Below are 17,521 nucleotides of genomic sequence, written 5' to 3' on the forward strand. Positions count from 1 at the left end.
TGAAGATTCTTTTAGATTATTTTTAACATTTTGCCTGAGTATGTCGTCAAATATTTTTTCTGTGCAACAAGTCCGCGTAATTTTTTAAAAAGGCCCTCGTATAATCAAAATTATTACATTATTTAAAAAAAACATATCCATGTCTTATTGCATACTATTATAGAAATGTTTTGTAACTATGTAATCTTAATTCAATACCACAAACTATCTGTTACCTTGTACTCTTAAGGGCCTTTCACAATTGGCGCACGAGCAGAAGCGACAAAATATTCGTGCGACCGAAAAATTTTATTAGAATCGTAAACTGTTGCTGAAATAATCGCATATGAAAAAAAGTATTCGTACGAAATTCGCACGATCTAAAGCGACCGTTGTGAATTAAATCTTAAGATATATCTTGCGTCTATAAGCGACTGTTGTACAATGAAAGCGAGTGTTGTAAGATAATGCTAAAGTATCGTGCGAGTTATCAGGTGATCGGACGATTGAACGTACACTAATGTGATTGGACGTAAAGCGCTCGTGCAATCATGCGATTCATAGTACGACTGATCGTGCGGGTGAGAAGAAGAATATATATATACTACCCGTTTCTGACCCTCATCAATCAAATGCAAGAGATGCCGCCCAAAAAGACGACAAAATCTACAAAAAAGGCTAAAGTAAGCCGTAGAAAGAAGGCCCAGGGGGAGGAGGAGGTCCAGGACCTGCCGCAGCAGCCGAGCCCTGTTCATCCTGAGCTTGTCGACGAGGGGGAAGAGCCACCAGACCACCCAATTGAACCTTTACAACCCGATGGGTACAGTGAGGATGAGGACGAGGAAGATCCTTACAAGCATAAATCCTTAGACCTAACTCCAGAGCAGGAACAAGAGTTAGCAGACTTTTTCGAAGAAAACCCCTGCTTCTATGATAAAAGTCGGAGTGACTTTAAAAACACCAAGAAAAAAGATCGCCTGATTCAAGAAAAGGCAGCAGCTATGAATTTGACTGGTGCGTGAATCAAAATTATATTATTAAACATTCTAATTGATATATTTTGATATATTTAATTTATTTTTGAATATTTTAAATTCTTAATCATAACAAACTGGCATTTGTTTCTTTTCAGTATCAGACATCCGGCTCTGGTATAGATCCCAGCGGACCATCCTGGGCAAGGTCCAGAAAAAGAAGAGTGGCCAGAAAAGGTGCAACCTCACAGCCAGGCAGAAGTGGGTGGAAACAAACTTAGGCTTCCTGAGAAGACACATAGTGCACCGGCCACAGGGATCCCAGCTCGAACAAGTACCAGCTGATGAAGAGGACGAGGATAGTGAGCCCTCCTCCTCGGTTACACAAGCACCCACCAGAAAGAAGCAGAAAAAGAAGAACTTGGATACAGCAATCATTGACCTGCTGGAGAGGACTGACAGGCAGACGGTTGACCTGACTGCAAAAGTCGACGCAGCAATGAGTCACAGCAGCGACGAGAAGCAGGCTTGGGTGAACTGGATGTTGCAAGCCCTCCAACCCCTTCCTCGACATCTCTGGCGGGACTTCACGAAAGAGGCGTTTGCTCTCGTCAGCAAGTACCAGGACAGGGCGGAGAATGAGCAGCGGGAGCACTTTGCACTGCAGCCTCTGCAACAACCACACAGATCAGCGACCCCCCAGATGGTTCCGGTCAGACCAGCGTCAGTGCCCGCCCAATGGCCTCAAGACCTCACACAGATGCAGCCTCAGCCCCAGCCCCAGATGTACAACCAGATTTATCCACAGCCTTCAGATGTTCTGGCCGCCGCCGCCCGTACCCTGAATGAGTGATAAGAGTAGTCTAAGCAGCAGCAGAAGATTCTGATTTTGTATATGAATGTAACATTAATAATGATGTTGTAATTTTTTTCTGCATAAAGATGTAACTAATAAAAGATTCAACATGTCACATTTTTAAATAATTTTGTTTGTAGTCTCGCCTCTCATTGGTTGGATTCTATAAAGGGACGCAAATTATTTTGTATAATTTGATTTGGTATAGATCTTATCCATTTAATCCCCTCATTTCCAGTCCTCGGAATGCATTGAAAATTCCAGATTTAATTAATGTAATTAGGGAGAGGGCGTAATAAGTTTTTAGAACGTTTGCCCAATCCCAATTGTAAAGTATAAGCAATAAAATATGTTCAAATCAATTAATGTACCTTTAACTTCAAATAGTTACTCTTTTTACTTTAATAAACAAACATCATGGCTGCTAGACCTATGCATCAGTTATTACCTCCCCTCGCTTCAAAGAGCAACACCATTTTACATCCAAAGTTGATTAATTATTTTAAATTATTATATAAGGAATTACTCTAATTCTTGGCCATATTATCGAGTATAATCTGGTTTGGGCCAGTTTACGCTTTATAATCCGTTCGAAGCGAATTATAGAGCATAAACCGACCCAAACCTGATTTTACTCGATAATATGGCCAAGAATTAAAGCGATTCCTTAAACAATTTAATTCTGGTTGTAATTAACATTTTGATTGGTTAAAAAAATAGCTTATACTGTATAATCCGGTTGCCAACGTCACTATATCTCATCTATACTGTTCAAGAAAATCAAAAGTATTTTTTATTGATATACAAATTTACATCTTTACTTGATCAATATCACAGTCTATATCATATTATGCTGCCACGGCAAGCTCCCAACGTTGCTGTTGTAGTAATGTTTCAGGTAGGTTCGGATTCTCTTGCCATCCCGATTTGGCAAGTTTCCTCTGCCAACTGCTTCCACATCTTGTAGAACTCGGTCGTTTCTCCATGCTCCGGGGATGTTGTTTCCAGCTTCATCTTCCTGATCCAGGTCGTTGTTCTGCAAGCCAGGATAGCGGAGTCTCGTCAGGTTGTGCAGGCATATGGCAGCCATGACGATGATCTTGGCTCGGTCTGGATCCTGCTGCATCGTACCCAGCATGCATCTCCAGCGGTGTGCAAGGATGCCAAAGGTGTTCTCCACCACACGACGAGCCCTGGACAGACGATAATTGAAGATCCTTTCTTCGTTAGTCATGTTGCGGTTGGAGTAGGGCTTCATCATCCAGGACCTGAGGGGAAATGCGTCGTCTCCTACCAAAAAGTACGGGATAGGCCTGTCATCATGTGGCAGGGGCTCTGGATCTGGCAGGCCAAGAGTGTCATTTTCCAGTCCATTTCTCAGTGGGCCATGGTTGAAGATCTGGGCGTCTGATGAGGAGCCCTGAGTACCAACGTCGGCCCAGATAAACTTGTAATCGGCGTCGACTAAGGCCAGAAGGAGGATGCTGAAAAATCCTTTGTAGTTGTAGTAGAGGGTGCCAGACGGACGTGGGTTTCTTATGGCAACATGTTTTCCGTCCAGGGCTCCGCATGTGTGGTGGAAATTCCATTTTTCACTATATTTCTTTGCCACTTCTCGCCACTCATCTGGGTTAGTTGGAAAGGCAAACACTTCCTCTTTATACTCGTCAATGATGGCCTGGCACACCTCTGGGATGAACATTGATATGGTGTTGTGCGCTACACGGAAGGAATACTGGAGGTTCTTGTAGCTGTTTCCTGTCACTATATACCTGATAGTAATTGCCAGCTTTAGTCCAGGTTCTAGTGGCCGTCTGTAACGTTCACTTTTCTGAATTCTTGGAGTAATGCGCTGCAGTAGCTCGTAAAACATAACTGGTGGCATTCTCATATAGTTCAAAAAGTCCCCCTGGCTTTCTCTCTCTATCTCCCTCATCAATGTTTCATACTGGCCAAATAACATGCGCCTCTCAATCCATGGCTTAACCCACCAACGTCTTTTATGTCTTCTTTGTCTTTGTAGACGACGAAGAAGTAACGCCTGCACAACCATATGTCTTTGCTGGAGCACCTGGAGTTGTATTCGGAGATTCAGTATACCAAGCAGACGGCGAGGAGGTATTGGTGAAGCAGCATCCATGGTCAATTGTGGTCTGAAACAGAAATGCTTATACAGGGTTTACATATACTCATGGCAAAGCACGGGGAAATCGTGCATAGTAAACCGTTGCAAGATTACATGAGACACGTTGAGCAACAGTCTCATGGTCGCACAACGCACGCATTTCCAGCTGCGATTCATCTTACGACCTTTATAAATCGTGCATCACTCTTGCGAGTACACAAAACGTTGTAAGACGCTCGTACTAATATTCGTGCGTTGAATTGCGATAAATGTGGATCGCATTTGGTCGCGTCTGAATAGTGTGCAGGTCGACTATTTTGAGGAGACTTGATGCGACCACTAAAACGCATGCAACTAATGCGAAACATCGTGCAACGTATGCGAGAGCTCGGCGAGAGATCGTGCGAAGCTAAAATTTTCCGATCGCAAAGTGTTGTAAAGTGCTCGTGCGCCAATTGTGAAAGGGCCTTTAAGTACTATAACACAAGCATTCTCTAACCATGCCCTATTGCATATACATACCATAACACGAACAATTTCCAATAGCTTATATTTTGAAATTAATAAGCTAAATAATATATTGATTTAACCTTTTCTTTTTGTCTCATTGTAGTTAAAGAAAATAAAAAAAATGAGAATACCGAACAAGGACTCAATTCTACTGAAAAAGATACTGGATCAGTTCCTCATTCTTCCTGTCAAAGTGGAAAGACAAAATATCCTGAAGTGAAGGGTGTCCCTGATATTGAAACTAAATTGGAAAATGCAAGAAAACTGCATACTGCATGTGGTAATGCTCAATACGAAGTGTGTCAATATATACTCTCGCAGTCTCTCAATTTAATAGAGGTTTTGGCTACAAATGGATGGAATACACCACATTGTGCAGCAAAAGGAGGCGATGTTCGAATTTTAAAGCTTTTGGCAGAGAAAGGTCTTCCTGTAACTGAAACCACAAAAAACAATGAAACAATTCTGCATATTGCATGTTTACATGCTAAATACGAAATGTGTCAATACATACTCTCACAGTTTCCTAATTTGCTAAATGTTGTGGATATATATGGATGGAATGAAGCACATTTTGCAGCTCGAGGAGGCGATGTCCGAATTTTGCAGCTTATGGCAGATGAAGGTCTTCCTGTAACTAAAACCACAAAGACCAATGAAACAATATTGCATATTGCGTGTTTATATGCAAAATACGAAATGTGTCAATATATACTTTCACAGTATCCTTATATGCTGAAAGTTGTGGATGCAAATGAAAGGAATGCTGCACATTGTGCAGCAGTAGGAGGGGATATTCGAATTTTACAGCTTTTGGCAAACAAAAGCTTTCCTGTTACTGCAATCACGAAGACCAAATACACAATTCTGCATATTGCCTGTTTACACGCTAAATACCAATTGTGTCAATATATTTTGTCACAATATTCTAACATACTAGAGGTTGTGGATACAAATGGATGGAATGCAGCACATTGTGCAGCTCAAGGAGGCCATGTTCGAATTTTACAGCTTTTGGTAGACAACGGCCTTTCTGTAAGCGAAACTACAAAACACAATTTAACAGTACTGCATATTGCCTGTTTGAGTGCCAAATACGAGATGTGTGAATACATACTTTCACAGTATCCTAGTTTGCTTAACATCATCGATAAAACTGGAAGGAATGCAGCACATTTTGCAGCTCAAGGAGGCGATATTCGAATTTTACAACTTCTGACAGACAAAGGTCTTACTGGAACTGAAAGCATAAGAAACAATTCAACAGTACTGCATATTGCATGTGGTGATGCTAAATACGAGATGTGTGAATATATACTCTCATTGTATCCTAATCTGCTAAAAGAAGTGGATGGAAATGGATGGAATGCAGCACATTACGCAGCTCAAGGAGGCGATGTTCGAATTTTAAAGCTTTTAAAGGACAAATGTCTTCCAGTGACCATATCAGCAACAGACAACATCAACATACTGCATATTGCATGTGTACATGCTAAATACGAAATGTGTCAATATATACTCTCACAGTATCCTAATATGCTAAATGATGCGGATAAAAATGGATGGAATGCAGCACATTTTGCAGCAAAGGGAGGCAATGTTAACATTTTCAAGCTTTTGGAAGAGAACGATCTTCGGATAACTGGAGGGAGAAGGCAGTATGGAACAATTCTACATATTGCATGTCAAAATGCTAAATATCAAATGTGTAAATATATACTCTCACAGTATTCTTTTTTGCTAAATGCTGAGAATACAAGTGGATGGAATGCAGCACATTGTGCAGCTCAAGGAGGCGATGTTCGCATTTTACAGTTTCTGATCGACAAAGGTGTTAAGATATCGCAAACATCAGATAATTATGTCACAATATTGCATATTGCATGTTTTCATGCTAAATACGAGATGTGTCAATATATACTGTCACAATATCCTGATCTTCTCAATTTTGTTGAAGAAAATGGATGGAGTGCAGCGCATTGTGCAGCAATGGCAGGCGATGTTAACATTTTAAAGCTTTTGGCAGACAATGGCCTTCCTGTAACTGAAACCAGAGAATACACTGCAAACATACTGCATATGGCATGTGGTTATGCTAAATACGAAATGTGTCAATATATACTATCGCAGTATCCTAATATGCTAAAAGATGTGGATGGAAATGGATGGAATGCAGCACATTACGCAGCTCAAGGAGGCGATGTTAACATTTTACAGATTTTGGCAGACAAAGGTCTTTCTGTAACTGAAACCACAAAAAACAATGAAACAATTTTACATATTGCATGTTTACATGCTAAATACGAGATGAGTCAATATATAATGTCACGTTATCCCAGAATTTTAAATTATGTCGATAATACGGGAAGACATGCTGCACACTGTGCTCTACAAGGAGGAGATGTACATATATTACAGCTTCTAAAGGAAAGAAGAGTACATGTCAATTTCAAGTGATGACGAATAGTGGATCATATTACAATATAAGTTTGATTTTCTATCATTCTTCACTGTCACAGTTAAAGTGATATGTTACATTGAGTGAATAAATATGAAATACTATCTTTGTAATACACAAGAAATAAACTGACAATGCTCCATTTTTTTAACATCCAGCATTTACATCGAAAAAAAAGTCAGTAATTTTACTTGTGAATTTCACATTGTTGCACATTTTTATATGACTGCTTCATGAGAAAGAAGATACAGTTTCAATGCTAGTTAAGCCCTATATTTTTCTAAAATATGAAAGTGATATAAGACATTAAAATTCATTCTTCCTGAACTACAATGATCCCATTCAGTAAGAATATATAAATAGTTTGTAAATAGTAAATGTGACGTCATGAACTCGTGCATTTTCCCGTATTTTCTCAAAAAGTTGCAGAAGACATCAATTTTCAGTGGAATTTTCTTTCAAAAATCATACTCTGCCACCGTCGCCCACAAAGATGTTGAGATATGTGATTTTTCAAAGCAGTTTACATAATATATCAAAAAATTGTAATGGGCGACGGTGGCAGAGACTATTTTCTAAGGTAAATTAGGCACAAAAATGAGTCTTTCTGAGGCTTTTCCGCATTAAACTTAGAAATGTTACAAATTAATGACGTCACATTTCCAGAGCGGTCTCTCTTCATGCCATATTTTCAATGATTTATTATATTCACCTACTCAATTCTTATAAAAGCCAATATCATAACTTTTTAAGAACATTCAATTTTTTGAGCGCAATGAAGCCCAAACTGTACCTTCTTCTTGGCAAGAAGATCAAGCCTTTTCGTGAAATATTGAAAGATGATGTGAATGAATAGTGTATGAGTACTAACATTTTTGTAACGTAAAGAGAAATTTGTAAAGCCTCTGGATTACAAATGCCTATGCAACGTAGGTAAATATAAAATTTTAAGCACATTCATTATTGCGTATAAAATGGGGACATTCGACTGTAAACAGTATGGGGAAAGTAAAGTGAGAGGGACTAGAAACAGTATGGGAAAAGTAGAGTGAGAGAGTTTGATCACAGTATGGGGAAAGTAGAGTGAGAGAGTCTAGAAACAGTTCCCAACACAGTAGAATTTTCTCTGACACAGTAACGATTCAAAATTTATGCGTGCGACACAGTTAAAATTTTGCCGTCACAGTAAGATTTGTGATAATCAGAAAATCTAAACATATAATTCTCTCTATCTGAAACTTGTTTCTAGTAATCAAACAATTCTATCGTCTTTCAATTCCTAAAGGTATTTTAAGCACTTACTTAGGGCTTCGCTTTGCATAATCAATTATCTCCTAGACCCTAGACGGACTTTACGCATGAAGGAACAAATAATTTGTTTCTTCACTTCCATTTTACGGTTAATTGGTAGTTGCAATAAAATATAATTGTGTTACTTTAAAAAAAATTCTATAGAGCCACAGCTCTAAAATTATGTTGGCACTGTAAATCAAACACAACATAGCACAGAAATCATTTACTGTTGATTGGCAAATATTCACGATAGTTTTAATTTCGCTATGTTTGCAATTTATTAACTTTCCGCAAAATTTACCCAATCGTAAATGTTATTTGTTTTTAAAGCTTTTAAATTCTTACACGAAATTTTGAATCAATTTCTAGCAGCGTGAAATAAAACCATAGCAATTGGTAATTTTTGAGATACCGTGAAATTTTAATACCATGGAATTAAAACCACTTACAGTAACTGATTTAAATAAATTGTTTTAAATTTTCAAGGAATTCTAGAGAGTAACTTACTATTCGGAAGTTTCTTTCTTTTCTTTTTTTTGTAATTCGATCAAGAGAACAAAAAAAAATCACGGCAAATTTACTTTCAAAATAAAGTAGTTAGTAAGTAGAAAGGATTTCTTCTGCTTTTCAGAAGATGTGCTTTTACTATTATCAAAATGTACGGCCATACCATTTATGTAACGAATTAGAAAAGTGTGTTCATGTATTCTTTGGTAATCATATTGAAAAGAGATTAGGTTGCGAAATTGATCACGAAAATATAGCGAAATTTTAGTGTTTCGCATAAACTCTGCAACACTTAAAATTTCAAACGATGGAGAACCCTGAAACAGTATGGGGAAAGTAAAGTAAGAGAGTCTAGAAACAGAAGGGAAAAGTAAAGTGAGAGAGTCTAGAAACAGTATGTAAAAGGGAAATGGGAGAGCTGAAAACAGTATGGGAAAGTAAAGTTTGGTGAGATTGAAAACAGAGTGGGGAAAGTAAAATGAGAGAGTCTAGAAACATTATGGGGAAAGTTCAGTGAGAGAATCTAGAATCACTATGGGGAAAGTAAAGTGATTGAGACTGAAAACAGAATGGGGCATATTTAGTGAGAGAATCTAGAAACAGTATGGGGAAAATAAAGTGAGAGAGACTTAAAACAATATTTGGGAAGTAAAGTACGAGAGCCCAGAAACAGTTTGGGGAAAGTTCAGTGAGAGAGTCTAGAAAAAGTATGGGGAAAGTAAAGTTAGATGAAGCTGGGTCATGTCTCGCCAATACCTGTTCTGCCTAGGTCATCTCTCTCCTAGTCCCTTTCCCTCCCTTTCCTAGGTCATTTCTCTCCACAACCTAGGTTACTGCACTCCAGTATGAAAATTATTGTATTTTTTTTTAAGTTTTATAAAATACCATTATTATTGAACTTAACATTAAGTTCATTAATTTTATTTTATTTATTCATTTATTAAATCACATAATTATAATTTATTTATTTATGAGTTCACACATTTAATGTTTATTAATTTCATTCATGATTTATTCATTTATGATTTCACCGATTTATTTGTAAATTATTCATTCATTTTCCTTTAAAAATCATTTAATAGTTTATTTCATTCCGTAATTTGTTAGTCTTAATAAATTGGTTAATTAATTTACACAATCTTGAACTAGGTCTTTGAAAAGGGCATAGAATATTATTTATTAATTCATTTATTTTTTAATTCATTCATTCTTGCTTGCTTGCTTTCTTTCTTATGGAATATGAAATAACTTTAAATGCCATTATAAAAATATTCTTTTGAATTTTTTTTTAAAACAATTTAATTCATTATCAAGTAGTTTTCAAGTAAATGTGTTTATTGTCCTGTCATCTTTTGTTTACGGGCTTTAGCATGAATTAATATATACTTGCTAAAACTTGCAATCGCTCTTTGCGGTTTTATAGTACCCTACACTTTTTTTTTCTTATCAACATGCTGGGTACATATGTTTATCCGTAAATTGTCGACTTCACAAATTGACAACACAATATCTCCTTTAGACAGAAAATTAAAACTTGTACAAAGATGTGTTCAGCCAGATTATTATTTAGATAAGAATTTTAAGGTCTTTCCACCTTTCCGTGGAAAGACCTATTGAAATTGTTCTGTTTATTAGGTCTTTCCACCTTTCTGTGGAAAGACCTCTTGAAATGCTTATGTTTTTAGGTCTTTCCACCTTTCTGTGGAAAGACCTATTGATATTGTTCTGTTTATTATTAGGTCTTTCCACCTTTCTGTGGAAAGACCTCTTGAAATTGTTCTGTTTATTATTAGGTCTTTCCACCTTTCTGTGGAAAGACCTATTGAAATTGTTCTGTTTATTATTAGTTCTTTCCACCTTTCTGTGGAAAGACCTATTGAAATTGTTCTGTTTATTATTAGGTCTTTCCACCTTTTTGTGGAAAGACCTCTTGAAATGCTTCTGTTTTTTATTATTTTATTTTTCACCTTATGTTTTGACACCGTAAGACTATTCGAAAAACTTTATAGTTCATGATATTTAAAGTTATTCCGAAAAATGACCCCCCATGTTTTAACTTAGACCCCTTATGCAGTTATTGCCCCTTTCACCGTAAAGCTTGTTATCGCTACTCCTTTGAAACCGTAAATCGTAGAGATGCAGAACCTTCACTAACGTCTTCAACTAATTTAGGAAACTTTTCAATCTATTCATTGCAAAAGATTTCTTTGACCCCTTCAATGAGTAACTGCTCCTGAAAGTTTATAAATTTTATAAAAAACTTAAAATTTTCAAAACGAAAGGTCGTATAGACATGAATCCAACTGCATAAGTTTTATTGACCTTTGACCTTTAAATTCATTTCAAGGTCAAAGGTCAAGGCCATTCCAAATATGAGGAATAAATTTCTTTTAATAGCTCTTATATCCTTAAACATATACAATGTATCTTCTGTCTGTGATATGCACTTTTAATACCCTTTCAAAGATTTTATTCTTGTCCCCTAAGATTGACCCTTTTAAAAGTTATTGCCCCTTATGCGAAAAACATTATTATCGCTACTCCTCAGAAACCACAGACCGTAGAGATACCAAACCTTCACTTATGTCTTAAGGGTCTTCAGGCCTAACTTCTCTGTATAAGTGCGAAAGGATCTGCTGGCCCCTTATATGAATTATTGCCCATTAACGTCTTTGTACTTACTATAAAACATTATAACTTGAAAAGTATATGTCGTAGAGGCAGGGAATCAATTCATTGTGACCCTTGACCTTTGACCTTGAAAATTTTTTTTGACGTCAAAGGTCAAGGTCATCTCAATTTTTTTATTCTTATTTTTTTTTATTTATCATTTCAAGACAATTTATGTTTCTTATTAATGGAATTTAATTTTAAGGAGTCAGATATAAAACAAAATTAAAACTCAATGAAGATGGAAAGACCTTTTATTGTTCTTTGAACAATAAGTCTCCTAGTTATTATTATTTTTATTAGGTCTTTCCACCTTTCTGTGGAAAGACCTCTTGAAATGCTTGTTTTTTTATTTTATTTCTCACCTTATGTTTTGACACGGTAAGACTTATCCAAAAAACTTTATAGTTCTTGATACTGGATATTAAAATTTATTCCGAAAAATGACCCCCCATGTTTTTACTTAGACCCCTTATGCAGTTATTGCCCCTTTCACCGTAAAGCTTGTTATCGCTACTCCTCAGAAACCGTAAACCGTAGAGATATAAAACCTTCACCATTGTCTTTAACTAATTTAGGAGACTTTTCAATCTATTCATTGCAAAAGTTTTCTTTAAACCCTTCAATGAGTAACTGCCCCTGAAAGTTTATAAATTTTACAAAAAATTAAAACTTTTCAAAACGAAAAGTCGTAGAGACATGAAACTAACTGCATAACATTCAATGACCTTTTGCCTTCAAAATTATTTCAAGGTCAAAGGTCAAGGTCATTCCATATCTGAGAAATGAATTTCTCTTAATAGTTCTTATGTCCTTAAACATATACGATCTATCTTATGTCCTCAATATGTTCTTTTCAAACTCTTTAGAAGATATAAATCTTGGCCCCTAAGATTGAAGCTTTTAAAATTGTTGCCCCTTGTGCTAAAAACCCTTGTTATCGCTACTCCTCTGAAACCGTAAACCGTAAAGATATGAAACCTTCACCAATCGCAGTACAGTTAAGGCAACATTTTCTATAAAAAGTCACCGAAAAGGATACAATTAATATTTAACTATTTTATTTTTCAGCAAGACACTTTAGTTAAAAAAGCTTTATGTTATCTTGAAGAGTATGTCCATCGCTATTCACCTAGGAATTTTTGTGATCATGTGACCCTCTTAAGTCACGTGGGCTCCGATTTTAGGTCAACAAATGAAATGTTAAATTTAACCAAAAAGTTCAAGGGCAAGGCAAACAAACAAATAACTGCACAGTGTTTTAAATTGTTGCTATGTATCTATACTTTCGCAAAAGTGATGCTCATTCAGTTGGTTTTCCGATACATTTGAGTTATTCACCTGAAACTGTCAGTAGTATATGAAAAATGGGGCATTTTCCTAATATCATCGGAAATTATAAATTACCTTAAGGATTACAAAGAAATGAGCATCACTTTTCGAAAAATATACAGTAAAATGAATAATTTAAAATAAAAACCTACTTATTAGATTGTCGCCTTGCCCTTGAACTTTTTGATTAAAAATTTACATCTTGGTACAGTCAGTCTAAATATAGTTTTCAAACGCATCGTTGACCCAGCATGGGAGATAACTCTTCCGTACTTGATAAAGTTTGTTTACCTCGTAGATACTTGCATAAAAAAAATAGAACAGTATGCATAAAACACTGGATATTACTTTCTATTTTGTGACTTCGTTCTCTATACAATGTGTGAATTATGTATGATATAAGACGTCTTTCAGACCTTCCACATTTCCTCGAATCAGTGTAAACACACATGCAGCTAAATGTACAGCACCTGGCCATAAGTGAGTCATAATTTTATTTTTACACTATATATTTCATTGAAAAACCTATTTTCATAAAAACTTGTTGTGATATTTTACTTTCTGATTTTTGTGAAACATGCAGAATTATTCAAATTTTCTTATCTTAAATGATAAACAAAATGATACTTAAACTATTGAGAATAAATCATAAAATATTGTCATGACAAAATATCAAATTTCTATGATTTCTTAACAAATTGAAGTCTTAAAATTTTTGTTTTGCACTTGACCTGTGATTTCACAGTAATGCATAAAGATAAAACTATTTTGAAATAATACAACAAATTCTGCATTTTATGGTGTTTTAGACATTAAAAAGAAACAATAAATGACACTGCAAGAATATTTTAGAAAAATGTGTTTCCAGCTTATAAATGTAGGTGTAAAGTTTGCCGCAGCATGTAATTTAAAACGCCGATTGTTAATAAAAATGGGAATATTCAATTATATTAGTCAATTGATAGCCTCCATCAATAATTAATTCGATAATCATACCCCTGTGTCACAAATGTACATACACTTGTGTACAATTTTTTTTTTCGTATACAAGAATATATCATGGCTTTCTTTAAAACCTTCAACTCCGATGGGATCTAAGTCATACGTTTAAAGAATTAAGACTAAGTGGAAAACATACAATTTCCTGTATTTTTTAAAGGGACTACCATTTTATTCCAAAAGAGGGGGGGGGGGTAGATCTGAAATGTTGAAAATAAATATGTCCCAAATAGGATAAAAAAAATTAATCTGCCCCAGACCAGTGTTCCCCCTCCTATAATTTTGTTTAGCTTGTCAGACATTTTTCAGTAGGGAGGAAATAAATAATCTGTCCTTCATCATATTGGAAGTAAATATTAGTAGACCTGTCCTTCATTGACATGAAAAGAAATAAAAAACATAATGACTTGGGAAAACTTGCCACCACCACCCCCCCTACCAATTCTCTTTAGAATAAAATGGGGGTTCCCTTTCTTGTTTTGAATCAATTATGGGGACCTTTAATCTCCTTTTAGTTACTATTATTAAGAAAAACAAGTTAACACAATGTACATGCTGAAAAAAATCTTGATGGACATTGACAGCCTAGCACCACACAAATATATGCAAGTCAAGATTATCAAATCTTAATAGCCTTTTTCAACACCTGTACAGTAAGTACATGGATATGAAAAAGTCAAATATTTTTTTATGAAGAAATTTTATTTCATAAACAGCTTTTCAAATTAAGATAGACTGTACAAGGAATACTGGGGGGGGGGGGGGGGCTGCAATTTTTTTTCCATCACTTCATGTTCTTGTGGATGAAATCAATTCTGAAAATACATGTATGAGAAAATCAGGACATTCATGTAGTAACATACTGTACCATTACTAATAGTAAATTTGTGATTAAAATTTAATTAAACTCAGATCAATGCATGCAAACATGCATCGGATGCATATATAATTAAATGTTTGCAGTTCTACTGTTATATATTGTTTGCCAGGAATATTGCATGGTAATTTGGTTTATAGTTAATATGGAGCATACCATTTTCTTTACATCATGGATTAACTTGCTGCCTGATCATGAATGATTCCATTGGTCTAATTCTTTAGGAATATCTGCAACACATTATATATGCTATTGCTATGAGATTACTAAATAAAATATATTGTAAAGTAAAATCACTTTACATTTGACAAAACAATTCATGACATATTGTAAACTGTAGTGAATTAAAATTCATATAAAAGTTAAATGGAATCAATGCTGTATTTATTTACAAAACTCTTCTGGGAAATTAAAACCTCTGACATTAACAAGAACATATGATCAGAATATGAAAAAAAAAATTCTACCATCTTTACCAAAATGAAAAATAAATATAGGCCTAATCATGCACACAAGCATGGTTAAAAAAACGTGAAATGTTTATAAGTGTACATACCCTGTGGAGAAATGGATGCATTTTGTATTTATTTATACTTCAAGCCTGAATCCATTGACTGCTACAATAATAAAAGTATAATATGTCATATGATTTTAAAAAATTATGTATAAATAACAGAAATTAATTGACTTAAAAATTGAAATCATACTAAAAAAAAAAAATATTTTATTCACCATTAATTTAGAAATTCTAAAAATTCAAACCCATAGATCTAAAGTGGAGGTTCTTTGTTTTCATCATAATGATACAAATAATATTTGTTACATTTAGCATCTTTGTATGCCAAAAAGACAACAACATTACATGTTCAGTAAATCATTATCAACACATTGACTGCAGCAATGCATCAGTTTGTATTACTAATTAACACCCTTATGAAATTTCAAATTTAATTGTCCCAGAAAAAGTACATTTTTAATATCTTTTGTTTCTAGGACTATAAAGTTAAAAAACACCCTTAAAAATTTTATCACATGTCTTCTCAAAGAAAATAAGGTAATCGACTCTATAAATATATTTAGTACAATTACAGTTATGCATCTCAAATACTAGTGCTTAAAAGATTCTTAAATTTTTAATAAAACAAAGTGATCAACTTTATATGGGCTATATTTTGTTTGTGTTGGGAGGGGCTCAACATGGTGTTGCTTGATAATTTGGTGCTCCGCATCACAACTTAACGTCACCATTTTTGGGGGACACACACATTGAGTATTTATGATTGTAAAAAATTTGATATTATATTGCACTGCATTAGTTTTTCACTGACCGTGATAATACATCTAAATATACACGTACACACTCGCGATTGTTTTTTCTTCGATGTTAACAGAAGTATATCTACATAATGTTCAAACATGTGCATACATACCTGGGCTGAATGCACTGCAGTGATGGATCTAGGGAGCTGGTGCAGATCGTCTCACTCTTCCATTATTTTCTTTAATAATGTCCTCATATTCTCGTAATAGGGATAAACAATGCCTTGTCTCTTATCTTATCCATAATTTTTTAAAGAATGTCTGATTATTGCATATAAATCCACTGCATATCTCAGCTGATGTCGCCACGTTTTTAGATGTAAACAACATTCCGTGTCACCGAGTGCAAGCGCTTGGCTGAAGCCGAATGCAGCCAAACGGCACATAAGAAATCGGATTATTTTAAAAACATGCAATTCTATATAGGAGAAAATCACTAATAATTATTTATTTAGACATGGAAATATTGCCTTTTGTTACAAATTCTTGCAAATATCGGTAAATAGTTATTTTGAGCTCTATTTCCTTATAAGGATCAATCAGGGCGGAGCAACTGTCATGACGTCAAACCTCATTATGACCTCATTATGGCCTTAATTATGGAAATATTTTTTCCATGGGTAACTGCTGAAAGTTTATAAATTTTATAAAAAACTTAAAATTTTCAAAACCGTATGAATCCAACTGTATAAGTTTTATTGACCTTTGACCTTCAAATTCATGTAAAGGTCAAAGGTCAAGGTCATTCCAAAAATGGAAAATTTAGCTCTTTTTATATCTCTTTTGTCTTTTAACATATACTTAATGTCTATGCATCATTAATATGTACTCTCAAAACTGTTTCAAAGATTTCACTCTTGTCCCCTATTATTGACCCTTTTTAAAGTTATTGTCCCTTGTGCGAGAAACATTGAAATCGCTACTCCTCCGAAACCGTAGACTGTAGAGACACCATACCTTCACTAATATCTTAAGGGTCTTTAGGCCTAACTTCACTGTATAAGTGCAAAAGGATCTGATGACCCTTATATGAGTTATTGCCCTTTAACTTCTTTGTACTTACTATTAAACCTTAAAACTTGAAAACTGTAAGTCGTAGAAGCATGGGTTCAATTGCATTGTGACCCTTGACCTTTGACCTTGAATATTTTTTCAAGGTCAAAGGTCAAGGTCATTTAAGTTTTTTCATAATTTTCATTTTTTCCATGCTTTAAGAGAGTTTTGGTTTCTTTTTCATGGAATTTAATTTTTAGGTGTCAGGTATAAAACAAATTTAAAATTCAAAGAAGGTGGAAAGACCTCTTATTGTTCTGTGAACAATAAGTCTCCTATTTAGGTCTTTCCACCTTTCTGTGGAAAGACCTATTGAAATGCTTATGTTTTTTTATTATTCTATTTCTCACCTTATGTTTTGACACCGTAAGACTTATCGAAAAACTTTTTAGTTCATAATACTGGATATGTAAAGTTATTCCGAAAAATGACCCCCCATGTTTTAACTTCGAAAATTACGCAGTTATTGGCACTTTCACCGTTAAGCTTGTTATCGCTACTCCTCAGAAACCGTAAACCGTAGAGATATAAAACCTTCACCATTGTCTTCAACTAATTTAGGAGACTT

The 17,521-nt window shown here is 35.0% G+C and overlaps 3 protein-coding genes and 1 long non-coding RNA gene across 4 annotated transcripts; 2 read left to right on the forward strand and 2 right to left on the reverse strand.

Annotated features, from left to right (window-relative positions):
- Positions 1-238: 238 nt before the first annotated feature.
- On the forward strand, positions 239-1,878 carry LOC134265576 (uncharacterized). The gene is made up of 2 exons (XM_062747801.1): positions 239-993; positions 1,112-1,878. The coding sequence occupies exons 1-2, from the start codon at positions 531-533 to the stop codon at positions 1,804-1,806; spliced, it is 1,158 nt and encodes a 385-aa protein (XP_062603785.1). The 5' UTR covers positions 239-530; the 3' UTR covers positions 1,807-1,878.
- Positions 1,879-2,647: 769 nt separating this feature from the next.
- LOC134265580 (putative nuclease HARBI1) lies at positions 2,648-3,949 on the reverse strand. The gene has a single exon (XM_062747803.1). The coding sequence runs from the start codon at positions 3,947-3,949 to the stop codon at positions 2,648-2,650; it is 1,302 nt and encodes a 433-aa protein (XP_062603787.1).
- Positions 3,950-4,000: 51 nt separating this feature from the next.
- On the forward strand, positions 4,001-6,901 carry LOC134265581 (ankyrin-3-like). Its single transcript, XM_062747804.1, has 2 exons — positions 4,001-4,028; positions 4,548-6,901. The coding sequence occupies exons 1-2, from the start codon at positions 4,001-4,003 to the stop codon at positions 6,899-6,901; spliced, it is 2,382 nt and encodes a 793-aa protein (XP_062603788.1).
- A 7,539-nt stretch (positions 6,902-14,440) lies between these two features.
- LOC134265577 (uncharacterized) lies at positions 14,441-16,253 on the reverse strand. Its single transcript, XR_009991778.1, has 4 exons — positions 16,011-16,253; positions 15,137-15,197; positions 14,737-14,810; positions 14,441-14,518 (listed from the first exon to the last, which is right to left on the reverse strand). It is a non-coding gene; the product is annotated as an uncharacterized LOC134265577 (long non-coding RNA).
- Between the last annotated feature and the right edge of the window lie 1,268 nt (positions 16,254-17,521).

This window comes from Saccostrea cucullata, unplaced genomic scaffold (genome assembly GCF_032062105.1).
Source record: "Saccostrea cucullata isolate Sc308-1 unplaced genomic scaffold, CSIRO_AGI_Scuc_v1 ctg508, whole genome shotgun sequence".
Taxonomy (NCBI): domain Eukaryota; kingdom Metazoa; phylum Mollusca; class Bivalvia; order Ostreida; family Ostreidae; genus Saccostrea; species Saccostrea cuccullata.

Coding starts and splice junctions, on each gene's coding strand:
- LOC134265576 (XM_062747801.1), top strand. CDS start 531: ATGCGATTCATAGTACGACTGATCGTGCGGGTGAGAAGAAGAATATAT. Junction 994..1,111: donor AGCAGCTATGAATTTGACTG/GTGCGTGAATCA, acceptor GTTTCTTTTCAG/TATCAGACATCCGGCTCTGG.
- LOC134265580 (XM_062747803.1), bottom strand. CDS start 3,949: ATGGATGCTGCTTCACCAATACCTCCTCGCCGTCTGCTTGGTATACTG.
- LOC134265581 (XM_062747804.1), top strand. CDS start 4,001: ATGGCAAAGCACGGGGAAATCGTGCATA. Junction 4,029..4,547: donor GCACGGGGAAATCGTGCATA/GTAAACCGTTGC, acceptor GTCTCATTGTAG/TTAAAGAAAATAAAAAAAAT.